Genomic DNA, 20,241 nt, shown 5'->3' with positions numbered 1-20,241 from the left:
CTTTGAACATAACTAATTTAAGTGAATTGGGCTGTTCTGCAAGTGCCCTACCACTGCATGCAATACTCGCAGTTGCAGCAGGCTAGGGCAGAATTCAAGGGGTAAAGCAGGCAGTGTGGAGGCAATGCAATGGGGTTGATTTACTAAAGGCAAGTAGACTGTGTACTTTGCAAAGTGCAGTTGCCCTCTGCAAGAGCAATTTCTCCAGAACTTAGTAAATGAGCAGAAGCTCTGATGACTTCCATCATCCAATCATGTGCAAGCAAAAATGCTTTTTTTTTTTATATTCCTTGAATCTGATTGGGTATTCTTTACAAAGTGAAGCTTTACCTCGTTTACTAAGCTTTGGAGCAACTGCCCTTGCAAAGTGCAAAGTGTACAGTGTATTTGCTTTCAGTTAATCAACCCCAATGTCTCCTCACTGCTTGTCGTCATTCTTCAGAAACCACTCAAAGTGGGGGCATAGAACAGCCATAGTATTACTTTAATGGAAACTGTTGTGGAGAAACTGCCTAGGGAGAGGTTAGTGTTATTTAGGTAACTCTGGATCAGTTCTAATTGGTAGTGTTTTTTTTTCTTTTTAATATGGGAACTTTTGGTTTTCATTTTATTCTTTTTATTTTTTTATTTTATTGCTTCAAGGCTTCTCTTTAAAATTGGCTTTTGTTTAGGGGCAGTATTTTGGGAATATATTGTTTTTTATTTTATGTTAGCAGGTTCTTTATTTTAGGTGAAACTGTTTTTTCTGCAAGGCTTTTCTTAACAAAGTGGGCAAGTGCAAGAACAGTGTGCACAAAAAACAACTCAAATTATATCACTGATGTTCCCTGCACCTCCTACCCAATAGATAAATTAAAAGTACTAACCAGTTAAGCCTATTATCTCTAATTAAAACAGACCTTCTGCTGGCCAAATTTGACACTGTTATATTTTCTGCAGTATTATTTTTATATTTTATTTCTGGTAGTAAAGCCTCAGCTTGTGTTCTTAAAAGTTAGTAAATTCAGGCCTAGCCTTGTGTCATCTGCAGTGAATTAATTCCTGTAGTAAAACGCTGCGCACATTCTTTTCCTCTAGAAAATTTTGGCAAATTCTCCCTAAAATGCCGGCCTCAGTGAACCACTGGCCAATTTCATTCTGCTCGTCAAAGTGAACCTATTACCATTTCATGAAAAAGTGTAGCTGCCAGAACAACCTAAAAAAGGCCTTTTCTTTGAAAAAGAAAAGGGATCATTGTAAGCCACATTTGCATACAGCGGTAGCAAAAGAAAAAAAAATAAAAAGAAAGAAAAAGAAATACAAAAAAATTCCAGAGCCAAAAATGAGCCTGTATTCTGTCACTAAAACTGTTAATGGGACTGTGGCATAACACCATGTACAGACTCAAGGAATCACATAAGCATGTTATTTAAAGGATACTTGTATTGTCAGTGTTACTGTTGAAGACACATAAAAAGGACGAAACATGTCAAGGAGGAGTAGTCTCCAGGTGGTGCTGAAGTGTGTTTCCTTTATTGCTAAATACAAATATATTGCAATGGCATAGGTGTGTGGCTTTCTTCTTTTTTGGACCTTATTTCTGTGATCATTCAATTTCTTTTAACTTTTAACTACCAATGTGTGTTGACTCAGTTTTTGGGTATGCTGGTTACACCATGCCAACAATCAGGAACATTTTAAACAGCAATATAGGCCTAAATTTACTAGATACAAAGGACAAAGGAAGGAGTTTTACCACATAAATGAAGTGCCCACAGATGACACAACAATGTAAAATCAGGCAGCAGCTGGGAAATGTTAAATAGCAATTTTAGGCCCAAATTTACTAGAGACAAAAAGGCTGGGGTTTTAATACTAGAATTGGGATACTGAAGATAATAGAGCAGTGTAAAATTGGTCAGCAGCAGGACAGTTTTAATAAAAAATAAAAAGGAGGGTATGCCAAATTTGTATTCTTAATATGGGGATGAGGAGTGCAGTGAATATGGGTGATAGTGTGAGGTGATGTTGGTGCACAGTGATTTTGCTTTTACTTTTCTGGGAGGATTTTTCTTTCAAAAGATGTGCCACAAACAAAAGGCAGTGACCAGAACAGTTTGATAACAAAACGTATGCTGCTTTTTGAGCCCCATAAAAATAAAAAAAATGCCCAATCACTATAAAATAAAAATCGATAAACCCGTAAAACAAAACAAAAACTCCAAAATACCACCCCTGAAATAAATGCTTGTTTAACATAAAAAAGTTTGTATAAACAGCAACTCAAAATATACCCCCAAAGTGAATGAATTCCCCAAAATACTGCCCCCTAAAACTAATTACTATTTATTTAGGGAAGCCTGGCAACAAAACCGCTGACTTCAAAATATCTACAAAATAAAAGAAAAAGGCTCCCAATAATAATAGAGACAAAACTCTCAAATGTGAACAGGGGCCATTGAAGTGAATGGCATTTTGCTTGTTGGGTGTTTTTATGAGCTGAAAAATGCTCAGGTATGAACAGGGCCTAATATCTGTAAAATTTATCAGCTTTCCCTATCATTTTCCAATGCACTGCAACTATGGCTGCTCTATACCCACGTTTTTAAGTGAGAGAAACATAAAGCCCTGTACACATGGTGAGATTATTGGACAAATTACCATTTTGTTTGCATTCTAGTCTCCATATCGAAAATTAAGAGGTTATTAAAAGTTACGAAAATTCTCGTACAACACAATAAAAATGTGAAAGTGATGTAATGTATTGTATTGTATTTGTATTTGTGATTGGCTCTCGAAAGCTAAACATCAGATTGCTTCGATAGGGGTATTTTTTTTGCACGATTTTGTGATTGCGTGTACGGACCTTGACAAAACTCCCATTACTGAGCCTTCTAAGCAAGATCACCTAAACGCAAAGGTCCTTGCAGTAAATTGTGGTAACAAAGCAACAAGTCTGGTGAATGCCGCGTACACACGACTGGACTTTTCAACGGACTTAGCCCGGCGGGCTTGAATCCGTCTGACAATTCAATCGTGTGTGGGCTCAAGTGGACTTTTTTTTCCCAAAAATCCGGTGGAACTAGAAATAAAATTTGTTTCAAATCTTTCCGACGGACTCGAGCCTGGTCGGAAAATACGGTCGTCTGTGTGCTAGTCCAACGGACTAAAACCAACGCTAGGGCAGCTATTGGCTACTGGCTATTAACGTCCTTATTCCATATCATCACTTTCGAATCCATCAGAGTGATCATGTGTGGCCAAGTCTGTTTGTTTGAAAGTCCGGTGAACCTCAGCTGCAAAGTCCGTCGGATTGTCCGCCGGACCTTGTCCGTCAAAAAGTCCGGTCATGTGTACTGTAAGTGGCAGAAATCCCTTTTTAGTTTTCCGAGACCACAAATCATCATCATGCAGGATCTGGCTCGACCCCAAGTAAGCCTAAACCCAAGCCTCATTTCTATAAACATTTCAGTAGCATTTTTATATTGATACAGGAGGAATTAAAGCAGCTCCATAAGTGCTAGAGTAAACAGACTTTGGGCAAGTGTCAAGGGACAAGTACATCTTGAATTTAGGTACATTCCACTTGCACTGGAGATAAATTGGAGATGCTTCCGAGAGACCATTCAGAGTTTCTTCACATGTCAATTGACATGCAGTTGACTTCCTAAACTGCATCAGTTTGCTTCAGACTGATTTTGCATTCTGATTGACTTGTATGAAGAAAATCATAGTTCTAATGTGAACCAAAACCTGTCAATAGGGACCCTATGGCCCCTTTCACATGGTCGGACCAATCAGATCTGCCTGTGTATTTGTCAGGCAGATCCAATCAGGCCCCCTATTGGCTTCTATGGGGAGGCGGATCCGATCGTGCCACCCATTGACATCTATGGGGGGATAGATATCAGTGGAGATGTCTCCGCTGAGACCCACCTGGCATCCGTTCCGACAAGACCTGCTGGGTTGGGAACAGATGAAAACCGTTTATATATAAATATAGGTTTGTCTCAGCACAGTGAGTGGAGGGGACCTGTCATCTGCCTGCTCAGCGGGGATCAATAGAGGGATCCCCCGCTGAGCAAGCATAGTCCGTCAAAACGGATCCGCTCTGTGTAAAAGGAGCCTAAAAGAAGCCTGTGAAAAAATCAGCAGGATTGTTTATACAGCCCCATTCTATAGAGGTATAAATAATGCCACATGTTTATTTCTACAGAAGCAATGTCAACATCCCTACAACACAGATAGGAGCCCCCTAGCACAATGAGTCCTGGTCTCTGTTGCAGTAACACTGGCTCCTATATAAGCAAAGCCTGCAGACAAAAACTGTTAGAAAGTTCCGCTTATATACACATTGCAGCAATATTCTGGTTATAACATGTTTGCCTTTTTTAATCATTTCTTTTATGTGCGGCTCAACGGAGTTCATCCGCCATAAAAGTTTTATTCACAAAGCTAACAACGGAGGATCCTTATTTTCATAAAGGAAAGACAGTTATTGCAGGTGAGAGCCAATTTTTTATCCTTATGTTAAAGCCCGCCTTTGTGTAAAATCAAAAATAATGAGTCTCCCAGCTGAGGTTTAAAGGATAAGTTCACCTTTTCGGGCAGAATTTCACTTTTCATAATAAATAGAAGCCTTTTGTAATATCATTTCTGGCCCAGCAATCCCAGTGTTCTTATTTCTCACTTACCTTATCCAAAAAAGGTTTGAAATTTCATGTTTCTGTCCGAGTTTCAAAACTGCGTTTTTGCATCACAGAAAAGGGTGTGATGGGCTGTATATTATCATTCTGGATCACACCTCCCTCATTATTATACCACCACCTACTTCTTCCCTAAGGCCTGGTTCACACTGGTATGACAAACGCTCCGACATTGGGAGCTCATGTCGCATGACGTGTGAAAATCAATGTTTCCCTATGAGAGCCGTCTTAACTGGTCTGACACAAGTCGGTCCGACTTTGAAAATGCTGCCTGTACTACTTTGGTCCGACTTTGATACTACTTCAGCCCATTGACTATCATTGAAGTAGGATCAAAGTCGGATCCTTGTCCTAACCATCTGACTTTGGCATCCGAAATTGTGTTATTTCCTGCCCCCTGCTGTAGCCCCTCCCATTGTGTGTGAGTATGACTTGTCCTTTGACCAATCAAAACTATCTGAAAAGTCTCAAAGTAGTATCCTGTTCATGAAAGTCGGATGGATGTAGGACCAATGTAGGACCAATGTAGGACTGATGTCGCATGCAAAGTAGGATCTACTGTCTACTTGTACTACTGTCGCGTAATATAGTGTAAACCCAGCCTCGGAGTGGTTGTAAAGGCAGAAGTTTTTTTTAAATCTTAATGCATTCTATGCATTAAGATAAAAAGCATTCTGTGTGCAGCCCCCTTCAGCCCCCCTCAGCCCCCCTAATACTTACCCAAGGTCCCATCTCTATCCAGCGATATGCACGGGTGCCATGACCGTTCCGGACTCTCTCTCCTGATTGGCTGAGACACAGCAGCAGCACCAATGGCTCAAACTGCTGCCAATCAAACTCAGTTAATCAGGAGAGAGAGGGGGCGGGGTCCAAAGGCAGCTCTATGTCTGAATGGATACACAGAGATGCAGCTAGGCTTGGGTGCCCCCATAGAAAGCTGCTTGCTGTGGGGGCACTCAACAGGAGGGAGGGGCCAGGAACTCCAGCCAGGGACCTGAGAAGAGGAGGATTCAGGCTGCCCTGTGCAAAACCACTGCACAGAGCAGGTCAATATAACATGTTTGTTATTTTAATAGAAAAGAGAATTTACTATCATTTTAAGGTGACCATACACATTACAATCTGCTTGCACAATCTCCTTTAGATCTCCCATCATCTATGTAGTGCAAGAGCCTATCTGATTTGGTACAAATTGAATGGATTGTTCAGAGGGGTCCAGGTATTCCATAATTCAGGTAAATATAAAGGAAATGGTACAATCAGATTGCATTGTATATAGCCGTGATTATACAAGTACATAGGAGGAAGTGGACAGAGACATTCAGCTGTCAGGCCCCCGTTCACATCTTCACATAGCGGGATCTTACGTTTCTGCAAACTTTGGGGCTTTCTGGAGCGGTTCCACTCATCAGTGTTAATTTTGACATCAAATTTTGATTTAGTTGTAGTAATAGTCTGTTGACTAAAATTACGTTTTAATTTAAGTCGTATTTTAGTCAACTAAAATAATTTTAGGACTGTAAATGCTGCACAGTGCTCTGGATGGTGGTCTGAGGAAACTTGTAATGTACACAGTGCTGTAGACAGTCAGGAGGCCCGTTAATGCTGCACAATGTTCTGGAAGGTGTTCTGAGAGGCCTCTAATGCACACAGTGCTCTGGACAGTCAAGAGGCCTGTCAATGCTGCAAAGTGTTCTGGAGGGTGGTCTGAGGAGGCCTGAAATGCACACAGTGCTCTGCACATTCGGGAGACCTGTAAATGCTGCAAAGTGTTCTGGAGGGTAGTCTGAGGAGGCCTGTAATGCACACAGTGCTCTAGACATTTGAGAGGTCTGTAAATGCTGCACAATGCTCTGGAGGGTGGTCTGAGGAGGCATGTAATGCACTCAGTGCTCTGGGCAATCGGGAGGCCTGTAAATGCTGCACCAGTGTGCGTTACAGTCCCCCTGGCTGCAGTCAGGAGGTGTGTAATACACACTTGTGCAGTATTTATAGGCCTTCCGACTGTCCAGAGCACTGTGTGCATTACAGTGCTCTGGACAGTCGGGACTGTCTAGAGGCCCCCTGAATGGCCCCCTGACTGTCCCCTGACTTCCCAGAGCACTGTAATGCACACAGTGCTCTGGACAGTCGGAAGGCCTATAAATGCTGACAAGTGTGTATTACACACCTCCTGACTGCCAAGAGCACTGTGTGTATTGCAGGCCTCCTCAGACCACCCTCCAGAGCACTGTGCAGCATTAACAGGCCTCCTGACTGTCCAATGCATTGTGTGCATTACAGGTCTCTGCTCCTTAATCCACCCAGTGCATTGTTCAGCATTCACAGGCCTCCTCTTTTTGTCTCTAGATGTCCTCAGTCTTCTCGGTTGAATGACACTCAGCAGGTGATGGGCATCATAGACTGCTTTCTGCTTCACTGAGGCACACTCACCTGTGGAAAAGGTCAGAAAAGGAAGACTTGTTCCTCAAGCATCAGAGGTGTGGCTAAGAGTGTGGCCTATTAATAAGCGGGGCCTAAAGTAGATTATGAGTCTACTATGGACAGCACAGGGGTTAAGTAATTATCACTTCTGCATAGCACCACTAGGGTCATTGGTTCGAATCTCAACTACCTGCATGGAGGTTGCATGTTCTCCCTGTGCCTGCATGTTCTACCAGCATACTGTGTGCTGGGAAATCTTTTGTTTGTTTTTCATGTTCTCCCTGTGCCTGTAACCTACAGGTATTCTGGTTTCCTTCCTCACTCCAAAGACATGGTGGTAGGTTAATTTTCTCCTGTCTAAATTGGCCCTAGTATGTGTATATATGTATAAATGCTAGTTTGGGACCTTAGATTGTAAGCTCCTTGAGGGCAGGGACTGATGTGAATGTACAATATATGTGTAAATGGATGATGTTTTATAAGTAGCTATAATAAATAAATATGAAACACAACTCAAGCGCTCCAACTATCAGTACATTTCATCCTGTATTTTTCTTTGAGCTCTTATGACCACCTAGACCTCACTAGTCCTTCCTTCTGTCTGTGTAGTAGCGGTGGACTGGCAGCATTCCTATGTCAACAGAGGAAGTACTCTTTGGTGTGGGGTTACATATGCTGGCATTGTCAGCACTTGCAGTGGTGGACGCTCTGAAGTGTTGCCTCTACTATTCACTGCTATAGGAAGAAAATGGGCTGATGTCGTTACAAATTTAGCAATAAAATATTGATCTTTTCTTAAAGGAAAATAAGAATTTTAGAGTTACACTTCAAAGCGCCAGATATTTGTGCCAAAATGCTCCCAAAATGTAAATGCAGTCCTAGCCCCGTAAAATAGACTAAATGAAGTTAAGGAGGTTAATTTACTTAGGGAGTATAGAAGAGAATGATTACGTAATGACGTATTCTTAAACATATACAGAGCTATTTACCTTGTGAAACTGTAGGTACATTCGGTCAGTGAGACTGGGGGCAAAACTGAATGTTAGTAGACAATTTTCTCTCTCCAAGCTGAATGGTATGCATTCATGAAAAACAAATCTGCTCAGGAAAATACCACATTTTAGCCACTAGATGGATCTGACAATTATAGTAAATTAGTATTAATTTTCTATGATCATCAGCTACCATGATGTGGTATTTTATTGATTCATAAGAGAAAATGTGATGTCCCCTCCATTTGCACGGTGTGTACATGCAATTTCACAGGACAAATAGCTCTACAATTTTATCATAAATACAGCCCTTCGGAAACATGGTGCGTTCACTTTTGCAAACCTGTTTAACAGAAATTAAAAAAAGTAAATTTGCATGTGTTTGGATGATTGGACAAAACGTTACCTTATTCACTAAAATAGTCCAATAAGAAAGCAGGCAGTGCTGGGCTTTAATCATGCTCTGCAACCAATCTAACATGGAAGCACCACATAATATATATTTGAAAAGAAAGGGTTTTTTTTAATTAATAGAAATAACTAAAAGATCAGTTAACAAACTTATAAATGTTTGCAAAAAAGTTCAAATAGAAATGACCAAAAACTCACGTGGTTTCTTTTAAGTCATAAAACTTTTTTTCTTTAATCATGCCTGTTCTTTGATTATATACATTGTTTATTTTTAATGATTTATTTAAGGCTTTTTTTTTTTAAAGTGAAATGCAGTTATTAATTAATTACCTCTCTAAGCACTCTTGAGTGGCTTAGCTGTGTTACAAGTTGGTAAAGTGTGTAGCTCTGCTCAATATTGCCACCTTGTGGACATTGGTAGGCATTTCTCAATCACAAAGTCACAAAATCACAAATCTGCTTGTCCACAGCAAAGTGCTGTTTGGAACTAGGAGTCTTTTTATCTGTTGTGCAATAGAATTTTGTTTTCAACCTAATTTTATTATATCTAGTTAGGAAATATACATTATTAAATGCTTTTAAAATATAACAAGTAATCCTGGTAACAGATTAATATATTGTTAAAATTTACAGTGCTAAACCAGAAAATATGCATCCACAGTGTAAAGACATAATGGCTTCTCTTGCTCTTAAATGTATATTTCTTAATATCTGCCGCACTGTGATACTAAGAGCCTTCTGTTCTGTATTGGCAGTAACCAGCTTATGACTTGGGATATAAAGAATCTATTCTATTCTAGCTCCTCTAATAGAGTTCAGAGGAATTTAGTATTAAGGCAGAGGACACAAGTCCCCTATTTTCAATTTTCTACAAGTGATTAAAGCCACACTGGCTTCTTAACGTGGAATGTTTGCAGTCTAAAACTGTAAACCTCTAGCATACTTCACACAAGTGTTCAATGATTGCTGGCTGGAACACTTTCTTGTATGCTTAAAACGTAAAGGTGATATGTCAGTATGGAAATATGGGCATTGCCATTGCAGACTTGTTTTTAAAGGTACAGCGTCTGAGATTGTAATGCTTTTCCTTACTTAGCATTAGACTGACCTAGCCCAAGCTTTCGACCAGTGGACCACTGCAACATCTTGCATACTTTTTTCAGGTCACTTATCAGTAGGGATGTGCTCAAGGTTAGGTCTGATCACAGGTTTAGACTTAACTTTACCTATTCAGACATTCATCCAAAAGGACTTTTTTGCTCATTCAATGGGAGCCAAGTGTCATTTCTCTAAGTGGTATTTCTACCACTACTATATAGAACAGCTTCTTATTGATGGTTATTAGGGAATCAGAAGTTTCAAGCACCCACCGCATCACCTAGAAACCAGTGACATCTCCCAGCTTCCTTCATTTCCTGGCCGTTAAAAAAAGGGGCAGGGATATCTCTGATGTTATTCACTAAATATGCCTACATGCAGTGGCGTTACTAGGAGGTGGCTACTGGTGCTATAGCCCTGAATCTGGGGACCATAGCCCCAAGTCTCTTACCTAGGGTTGACTCCAGGCTCCATCTGCTCAGCTAGTGGCCGGGGGAGGAACATGACTAGACAATGTTATCATGCACAAGTTCTTATCTATATTCAGCAGTTCCGACAATTTAATCATTGTCCCAGTATCCACTTCTGTACCAATGTGCCGAGCAATGTAATTGTCAGGATCTGCAGCCCCCGCTGATGTAAGGGGGGGCTCTCTGGGGACCCTGATGTAATAAGGGGGGCTCTGATGTAAGAGGGGATCCACACTCAGATATGTAACAATATTTTATATATATTATATATATATATATATATATATATATATATATATATACACAGATACATACACACACACATGTATATTATATATAAGTGTATGCCGGCACAAGCGTATCACTTTCTTTACTTTGCTGTTATGGGCTCTAGCCCCAAATCTTTTGTAGACCTAGCAATGCCCTGCCTACATGGGAGACCCCGACCCTTATGCCGCGTACACACATTTGGATTCTCCGATGGGAAATGTTGGATGTGAGCTTGTTGTCGGTAAGTCCGACCATGTGTATGCTCCATCGGACAGTTTTTGTCGGACTTTCCACCAGCAAATGTTGGCTAGCAGCTTCTCAAATTTGCCGCCAAAAAAATGTTTGTTGTCGGACTTTCTGATCGTGTGTACACAAGTCCATTGCACAAAAGTCCATGCATGCTCGGAATCAAGTATGAGTCAGAAGCACTCAGTCTTGTAAAACTGGAGTTCTTAATGGAGATATCACGTACATCTTATACGTCACTATGTTCATAATTGTTGACCAACATTTGTATGACCATGTGTATTCAAGACAAGTTGGAGCCAACACTCTTCGAACAAAAATCCACGGTTTTGTTGTTGGGAAGTCTGATCGTATGTATGGGGCATTCATCTATATTTAGTGAGGGAGACCAAGAGATGTCATTCGCAGCCACAGGCTCTGACATATGCGTTGGTTGGAGGTTTTTTCTTTCAGCAGTTGGTGGGCAAAAAATAGGATCTTTGACTTGGGGGGTTAGCTGTAAGGAGTTATTAAAACACCCCTAGCAGTCTGACATATTTATGGATTAGATCTGTTTTATACTGAAAATTATTATTGAACTTGAACTATCCATGAACATCGCATTTGTCTGGTTAATATTATGGCCTTGCAGGAAAAGTAGGAATCACTGAATTTTCAGGCTAAGACTAGTTAACAAAACTTTCTCCTGTATGTTCTGTATATATTATCTGATCTGAATTAATAACAATGCCAAAGAGATGAGTTTCAAAGATTAAAAGATGTAAAGATCAGTGAGACAAGGACATGACCTGGCATATTACCCCTGTTTCGTAGCATTCAGTTTTGCTACATATTGTAATAAATGCATGTTAACCAGTTATTCAAAGGCAAAGTTCAACTTTTTTCAGAAAAAAAACAATAAATGCATGTATTTCCACAGAAAAAATGTGCATTTATTTTTTCCCTCAGGAGCCCGCAGAGCATTGCACCTGTGATCAGTAGATCATGGGTGTAATTTCAGGCTATTGCAGACTCTCACTACAGCTGTCTGCTCATACCTCCTGTAGCATGCTGGAGCATGTTGCATGTTACACCCTAAATTTGAATCTAAGGTGTAAAATGCTCCCAAAGGTGAACTTATCCTTTAAGGAGTTGGTCTGTATGGACTTAAAACATTAAAGAAAAAGTCCTGCCTAAGCTCGTTTGGCTGTAATTTCGCTATGGGTCACAGGAGTGCAATTACTTTTGCAGTCCTGTGACTCATTTCAGCACTGAAGTCCACTCTCTGCTGACGTCACAGAAATCAGTCCTGACACCCGTCCTAGCCTCTCAGCGAGTTGCTGAGAGCCTGAAATGGCCGCATTCTATGCAACTCCAAGTCTAACTTGGTTTAGAACAAAAGCCCACATAGTGAATTTTCCCATATGGAAAACCTAGCTTCCTAGGTTTAGGTTCACCAACCTCTTTACAATATGATTGCATAATCTTCTTTATATCTACCAATAACTAAGTGGGACTTCCTCAATTAATGCAAATTGATTGGATAGTTTAAGCAGGTCCTCATAATAAATCTATTTGAAAAATGTAAAGTTAGATATGTAAAAAAAATTATACAGTTAGATTGTAACATGTAGGGTGAGCTTTACAGCACTGCTCAATGAAAATCCACTGGTATTAACTCAGTTTCAAAATGGTGGAAAATAGCAAAGCCAAAGAATTATGATTCTGTTTGTGTTTTTAAAGCTCATCTTCAGCCACATTTCCAGCCATAACTACTTTTTTCTTATTTTTGAATGGAAAGAGGAAGGGTGAGAAGTGAGGAAAATGTTGTCATTGGGAAAGGAGGACATCAGCAACAACACAAATCAGACAGAGGGTTTACCTTTCCTCACTTTACTTTAGAATAAGATTTTATTCCTGCTAGAACTAACAATAACATTTACAACTGGATTACATTCGTGTAAGATGTCACCTTCTTGAAATTAATCTCATGTACTTTTTTCTAAAGTTGGATATGTCTTTGACTGTTTATCTGCCTGTAGTGCATTGTAACAAAATCTCTCTCTCCCTCCCTCTCCCTCTCTCTCCCTCTCAACCCCCCCCCTCTCTCTCTGTCTCTCTCTCCCCCTCCCTCTCGCTCTCTCCCTCTCTCTCTCTCTCTCTCTCCCTCTCTCCCTCCCTCTCTCTCCCCCTCCCTCTCTCTCTCTCCCTCTTTCTCTCTCCCTCCCTCTCTCTATCTCCCTCGCTCTCTCCCTCCCTCTCTCCCTCTCCCTCTCCCTCTCCCCTCTCTCTCCCCCTCCTTATCTCCCTCTCTCTCCGCTCCCTCTCTCTCTCTCCCCCATCTCTCTCTCTCTCCCCACCCCCCCCCCTCTCTCTCTCTCTCCCTCCCTCTCTCTCTCTCTCTCTCTCCACCCTCTCTCTCTCCCTCTCTCTCCCCCTCCCTCTCTCTCCCTCCCCCTCTCCCCCCTCTCTCTTCCCCCCTCTCTCTCCCCCTCCCTCTCTCCCTCTCCCTCTCTCCCACCCTCTCTCTCTCTTCTCTCCCTCCCTCCCCTCTCTCCTCTGCCTCTCTCTCCCTCCCCCTCTCTCTGTCTCTCTCCCTCTCCCTCCCTCTCTCTCTCTCCCTCTCCCTACCTCTCTCTCTCTCCCTCTCCCTCCCCCTCTCTCTCCCTTCCCCTCTCTCTCCCCCCTCCCTATCTTCCTCCCCCTCTCTCTCCCCCATCCCTCTCTCTCCCTCTCTCTCTCTCTCTCCCTCCACCTCTCTCTCCCCCCTCTCTCTCCCTCCCCCTCTCTCTCCCTCTCTCCCCCACCTCTCTCTCCCTCCCTCTCTCTCTCTCTCCTTCTCCCCCCTCTCTCTCCCCCCTCTCCTTCTCTCCCCCCTCTCTCCCTCTCCCTCTCTCCCACCCTCTCTCTCTCTTCCTCTCTCTCTCCTCTCCCTCCCTCCCCTCTCTCCTCTCCCTCTCTCTCCCTCCCCCTCTCTCTGTCTCTCTCCCTCTCCCTCCCTCTCTCTCTCTCCCTCTCCCTACCTCTCTCTCTCTCCCTCTCCCTCCCCCTCTCTCTCCCTTCCCCTCTCTCTCCCCCCTCCCTATCTTCCTCCCCCTCTCTCTCCCCCATCCCTCTCTCTCCCTCTCTCTCTCTCTCTCCCTCCACCTCTCTCTCCCCCCTCTCTCTCCCTCCCCCTCTCTCTCCCTCTCTCCCCCACCTCTCTCTCCCTCCCTCTCTCTCTCTCTCCTTCTCCCCCTCTCTCTCCCCCCTCTCCTTCTCTCCCCCCCTCTCTCCCTCTCCCTCTCTCCCACCCTCTCTCTCTCTTCCTCTCTCTCTCCTCTCCCTCCCTCCCCTCTCTCCTCTCCCTCTCTCTCCCTCCCCCTCTCTCTGTCTCTCTCCCTCCCTCTCTCTCTCTCCCTCTCCCTACCTCTCTCTCTCTCCCTCTCCCTCCCCCTCTCTCTCCCTTCCCCTCTCTCTCCCCCCTCCCTATCTTCCTCCCCCTCTCTCTCCCCCATCCCACTTTCTCCCTCTCTCTCTCCCTCCGCCTCTCTCTCCCCCTCTCTCTCCCTCCCCCTCTCTCTCCCTCTCTCCCCCACCTCTCTCTCCCTCCCTCTCTCTCCCTCCCTCTCTCTCTCTCTCCTTCTCCCCCCTCTCTCTCCCTCTCTCTCCCCCCTCTCCTTCTCTCCCCCCCCTCTCTCCCTCCCCCTCTCTCTCTCTCTGTTTCTCTCTTTGTGTTACCATAAAAAATATTAAAAAGACAAAAACTGGCAAACTGTTAGGTAAAAATAACATAATATGTTATGTTCATATTTTATACAAGAAATATTTATTTGTAACAGAAAGGAAGGCTTTAAAAATCAGGATCCATTAAAATCACTATATTTTACAAACATCTTTGAAGTTAGGTGGCAGCTAGTATTCAGTCAACAAAATCACACCAAAAATGAGTGTGTCTGTACCAACTTCTTCCACTACACTGTGCGGATTGTGTTGATTCATAGCACAGTTTACATAAGGAAACTATTTTAGACTAGCAAAGTTACAGTATTCCCAGAAATGGGCAGGGATATGTGGAAGAGCAAAGATTTGAATCCCTGCATGTAGGGATGCACCAATACCATTTTTTTACAATGAGTACGAGTACCAATGCTTTTTTTTGTTTGTTTTTTTAGTACTCGCCGATACCAATTACGGATACCTACCTCAACTGTTTTGTTTACACTTCGGCTGTCAACAATGGTACAAAGCATTAAAAAGTAATTTACAAATTAAATAAATTGATTTTGTTTTTTTATTTTGCGCTTTATGTAAATATATGTTAATATATATGTGTGAAAATGTTCACTAACCAAGTAAACATAAAAAATAAGTTTTAATTGTTTATCATTTATAAAATAGACGTGAACAAAAAAAAAAAAAGCAGGAAAATAATAATTAAATGGAGGAGAATAGGGAGTTAATTAAGGCTGATTAGAGTAAATTAAGGGTTAATAAGGGGTTAAACAGGGGAACATTTGTTTAACCCCACTGACAGCTCAAAGAACCAAGCTTGAAAATATCGGTTTCAGGTATCAGTGCATTTGCAAGATTACCGATACTTGTGCAAATACCGGCATGTATGGATGGAAAATTAAGGCATCATGAAAAGACATTTGTTTTCACAGAGAGGCCAGCAATAATTGTATTTTATTTTATTTGGCCGGGGAGGGGGGGGGGGGGTTTATCAGGCCATATTAGATACAAATAGTGGTAAGTGCAGATTTAAATGGAAGCTATACCTTCTCAAATATATTTTAGATATTGATTTTGCTTAATGTTATCAAAGCAGCATTATAGCTTTAAAATACATCTTAGCTGGATCTTAGTTTGCCACGGTCTAACAATGTACTCCATTAATGAATGAGGAAATTAGTTTAGTTCTCCCAGTAGTATGGATATTTAAGATTAGAGAAACTACATTTCTGCAAGAAGATATAAAATAAAATTAGGGAATTAGAGAAATATTAAAATAATGTTGTAAAGTGCTGCGCAAACTGTTGGCACTATATAAATTCTGAATAATAATAATAACAAAAATAAATGTTTGCTGCAACTGTCCAGCAGATCACCGTTCATCGCTAACAAACATTTATTTAATAGGATTTTAAAAAGACATTAGACCCCTCACACTTGTGCCTGTGTACTGTATGACATCAACAAGAGACCAGCTAAAAATTATGTTATGTGCCCAAGTTTCCCTTTTTCATGCTACTCGCTGAACCTATATCTTTCTTTTTATTACCAGTTAGAGATCAGTCGAAATGTGGCCTAAAGGACTAGATTAGGATATTTGTGGCAAACATTTAGGTTTAATTTTACCAGAAACTGAAAGTAAATGAAAAGTAAAAAGATAATTATGTTTTTAACAAGTGAATAAAGCAAACACACATTTTTTTTAACAAAAGGGAGCAGCAAATGTGTATATCTGAGCTCTAAGTATATATCACTGGCACTGGGTGTAATAAAGTAAATTCTTTTTTTTTAAATTGGTTGCCAGAAAGAATTAATCAAATAATCACTTTTAAACCTAAGTATGATTTTTAGTGGATAGTTCCAGCTTGGACCAATGTACACATGTAGGCATACATATTTCATGAATGTAAATATACATATCTCATGCCTGAGCGATCGCCGTGGAAGCTGACACTCACTGTAGCAGTCATCTCTACTACAGAAATAGCAGTGATCTTTAGGATCCTGTGCCAAGGGGCTGTCCTTCTACAGAGTAACCATAGGGGGGCTCTGTTGCCATTCACACAACGCCTTGTATTTTTTCCAGTGAATACGAAGAGTTCTCTAATTGGACAAGGTGGAGAGGCTGTGTCCTGATCTCCACCTAGTCCAACCAGAGAATGCCTATGTTCATCTAAAAAAAATTAAGTTATTCTATGAATAGTGGTGGTGCTGAGCGAGCGCCCCCCATGTACAGTTGTTATAGTGCAGAAGGGCAGCCATTTGTCACAGAGACTGCAGGATCACAGCTATCACTGTAGTAACATTAAGTAATAATGTAATTTGCAGATTCCACAGATATGAAATTTGCACTCAGGTGTGAAATATGCATACTAACATTGGTTCAACTTGGACCAATGTAACTATTCCATAAAAATTATACCTAGGCTTGAGCTTGAGCTATAAAAGCTAAATGAATGACAGTGGTAAACATACATAGCGGGGTGGGATTGGTTTCCTAAAGCAGTTGAGTCTGTTCTCTTAGCAAGGGGAATGTTCACTTTTTTAAAGTGTATTTAATTTAAAAATGTGTCACTCTGAGTACCTTATTATGTACTAGAAAAATCTTTTTTTTTTCTTAATTTCTCTCACACACGATTAGGAAATCAAAGTGAACCCAACTTCACATTATTCGCTAAAATTCACTTTGCTAGGTGCACACTCTCTAATCTTTTAACAAATCAAACTCGCTGTCTTTTAAACAATAGACAATGACAATGAAATGACAATAGAAAATAAACAAAATGTATTTGACACTTACCGGCACAGATACTTCATGGTTACTCTTCAGTTTTCCCAATATAGTATAGCCATCTACACTAATTTTTCCTCTGGGAACCAGCTGGAATGATTCCACTTTGATGCAGTCAATGTAAAGAGTGAGTTTAGACTTCTCCACGCTGAAAAGAACTTTGTGAAACTTGGTGTCAAACAAAAAGGGGAGCTGTTTGAAAGTGACGGTGTTCAATCTTCCATCTGTTCCTTTGTATGAGAACTCAAGAGCCTTTTTAGGGCCATTGAAATTAATAGAAGCTTGCTGCTTCCCTTCTGAATCCACAATTTGCCAGATAGTCCAATATTTGTTCTTTGAGTCTTCTTTCATCCGGAAAGTAAACATAAAAGAATATTCCTCTGGTAGTCCACTACCATAGATGTGCCTATAGAATACAATGTTGGCCACTATGCTAGTTAGTCATTAGACAAAATGTAATACAGAGTATATATAAGACTCCATTAGGGTTTGTGTAAATGGGCATTTATTTTAATCATTTGATATAAATTTCAAACACACATCAAATGCAGGTCAGCAAATTCCTATTTACTAAAGTGGTGCAGTGTGGGTTAACGAGACTGCATTGACCTGCTTTGCATGGCATTTTTCTAGATGCAGGGTATTGAGTTGTGTTTGATTACAACACAAACCAGTTGTTTTTCCAATCCAAATGCATGCAATTGAGCACTGTTGTGCTTTTAATAAAGGTTGGCATTTGACACCAATACACGTGTACACAAGCCCTTAGATGGGCTAAAGGTTTGTTTTTACTGGATGTAATAATTGTGCCACATACACACAAATTAACAAAGCCTGAATCAATTTACTGTGTTTAGTCTATACAACAGATGTGAATATGAACACACTCAACTACAGCCAATCTATTTCTTATGGATATTACGCTAGGATGTGGTGTCAGTGGTTGTGGCTCACTAGTAAACTCTCCATAAAAATATGTATAGAATGTGATCTGGAGAGATGAACAAAGGAAATTCAGCTCAAAGCAATGTGAAAAGGAGAAAAAAATGAGGGATGTCAAGAGGGACCCCATGCAAACAAAAAACAAAAAAAACTGTATGGGGTACCCCTCATATTCCACACCAGATATGGATGGATTTTAAAGGAAACCCCCACATAAAATTTGTAAAATAGGAGTACCCCCAAAATCAATGGCAGACCTTTACCCAAGCACAAAACCTGGCAGACCAGGACAAAGGAGGCAAGTAATTGCCCCCTTCGCTCCTGAACTATCCCAGGTCACATGGACTCAGCATGTAAAGGGTACCTGATGAGGACAAGGGCCTCTTCCCCACAACCTTAGCCAGTAGTTATTGAGGTCTGCATGAAGGGAGCTAATCTGGAAGCCCTCTTAAATTCCTCTGCATTTTTTTTCTAAAATCTATAGCAGATGTGTTTGGCTCATCACCTTTGAACAGAAGTAGTGTACTTCAGCCATGGAAAGAGGTATTGCTGGACAATGTAGCCTGTATCAGGGTATCTTTGTAGTAGTAGATTGGAATTGTGGTAATAGTGAACTACATAAAATTGACTAACGTTTACCGTACTTTCTTGATAGAGATATCCTTTAAATCAGAGAGAAAGAAAACAATGCTAGTTAGCATCTATATCTTTCACCAAATTAAAGTTGTTTGATGTGAAAAAAACCTATATTAGCCCAGGCAGCATCTGTCCATTTACTTTCCATTACAATAAAATTATAAAATGAAATCTTGAAATGTGCACAAGGCATCTTGTTTGAATATTTTAATTGGGTAAACTGCAATACAGTCAGACTGTCTCCAAATGTATCCACTTTTAGGCGATCCCTGAAAACTTTACTCTTCAGAGAAGCCTATCCTGCCTCCATCTAACAACTGCACTATTTTCTCCTTTAGCTCATCCCCCACAGCTATTACCCTTTTCTATAACTTGACCCTCCCTCCTAGATTGTAAGCTCTAACGATCAGGGCCCTCTGATTCCCCCCTGCATTGAATTGTATTGTAATTGTACTGTCTGCCCTAATGTAAAGCACTGCGTAAACTGTCAGCGCTATATAAATCCTGTATAATAATAATAATATGTGTATTATGATTGTAAATGTCTGGTTTAAATAAAGCTGTAACTTCTACAACAGTAACAGCAGCAGAAGCCTAGAAACCCTGTGCAGATGTCGAACATCTAGCAAGATCTTTCAGCACTACCATAGGTGAACAGCAACTGCACATGCCTGTATGTGATCCAACTTGTCACTAGAGAGCGCTCGTTCCCAATAAATGAAATACATTTAACTCATGAATGTGTACATGTGCAGATGTAACACATTGTTGCCTTGTATGTTTTGTTTTGTAAGCCAACCATGTTTTCATTTATCTTTATATGAGCAAAATTAGTTTTAAATAACTAGTCTGATTAGAAAGCAGGATGCTAAAACCACAGCATTAATTATATGTACATAATCCAGCTAGCCACCCAATTAACAAAAATAATCTCTCCAGGGACTTGTGATTTTATACTGGTTTCATACTGTACATCTCACTCTGATGTGTCTTTTACCAGTTCTAAAGGTATTCAACAAGAAATATGCCATTCATGAAAATACACACCTTGTCATGATTCTGAAGTCAACATTGGGCCCCAGCTGATAGGCTACTTGATAGGGAGAAGTACCCATCACTGATTGAATAGCCCCAACAGAGGCAGCTCTGTCAATTTGGAACTTGGAGATGAGATCAAAGCCTAGAACAGGAAATGGTAAACTCATGTTTATGGTGGAAGAGATAAACAACTATTAATGACTTGCATCTGCAGAGCCTTTGATGGCCATTCATTTTTACTTTGAAACAAAATCGTCATGGGGGTTGAAAATTAGACAATCATGAAGCAGCCTTTATTTAACATCTTACAGAATTCAAGGATGGAAACATCACAATTTATAACGTGAATAGGCTATGGAACTGTCTATCCAAAATGCATTCTCCTGGTCTACAAATGTACGAAACTGTTACCAATAAAGTCACTCTTCACTTACCTGGAAGGTCATCCTGTCCACCATTAAGGGGTGGGCATTTGTGCTGTATGTTGTTGAATTTTAGATTGAAAGGGAATCCTGAAACAAGATATTGACTCATGTCAGAAGCAA

General features: G+C 40.8%; 1 protein-coding gene across 1 annotated transcript in view; it reads right to left on the bottom strand.

The window, feature by feature from the left end:
- The window catches only part of COL9A1 (collagen type IX alpha 1 chain), a 178,013-nt gene that overhangs the window by 154,627 nt on the left and 3,145 nt on the right, over positions 1–20,241 (bottom strand). The window contains exons 3-5 of the mRNA XM_077487414.1: positions 20,131–20,208; positions 19,706–19,838; positions 17,090–17,486 (exon numbers count right to left, since the gene is read on the bottom strand). Coding sequence (XP_077343540.1) covers positions 17,090–17,486; positions 19,706–19,838; positions 20,131–20,208 — 608 coding nt within the window. The remainder of the gene's footprint in view (positions 1–17,089; positions 17,487–19,705; positions 19,839–20,130; positions 20,209–20,241) is intronic.

Source organism: Lithobates pipiens, unplaced genomic scaffold, assembly GCF_037356315.1.
Source record: "Lithobates pipiens isolate NorthernLeopardFrog02 unplaced genomic scaffold, aLitPip1_a1.2 Scaffold_18, whole genome shotgun sequence".
NCBI lineage: Eukaryota > Metazoa > Chordata > Amphibia > Anura > Ranidae > Lithobates > Lithobates pipiens.
This window is presented reverse-complemented; position numbering and strand designations above follow the sequence as displayed.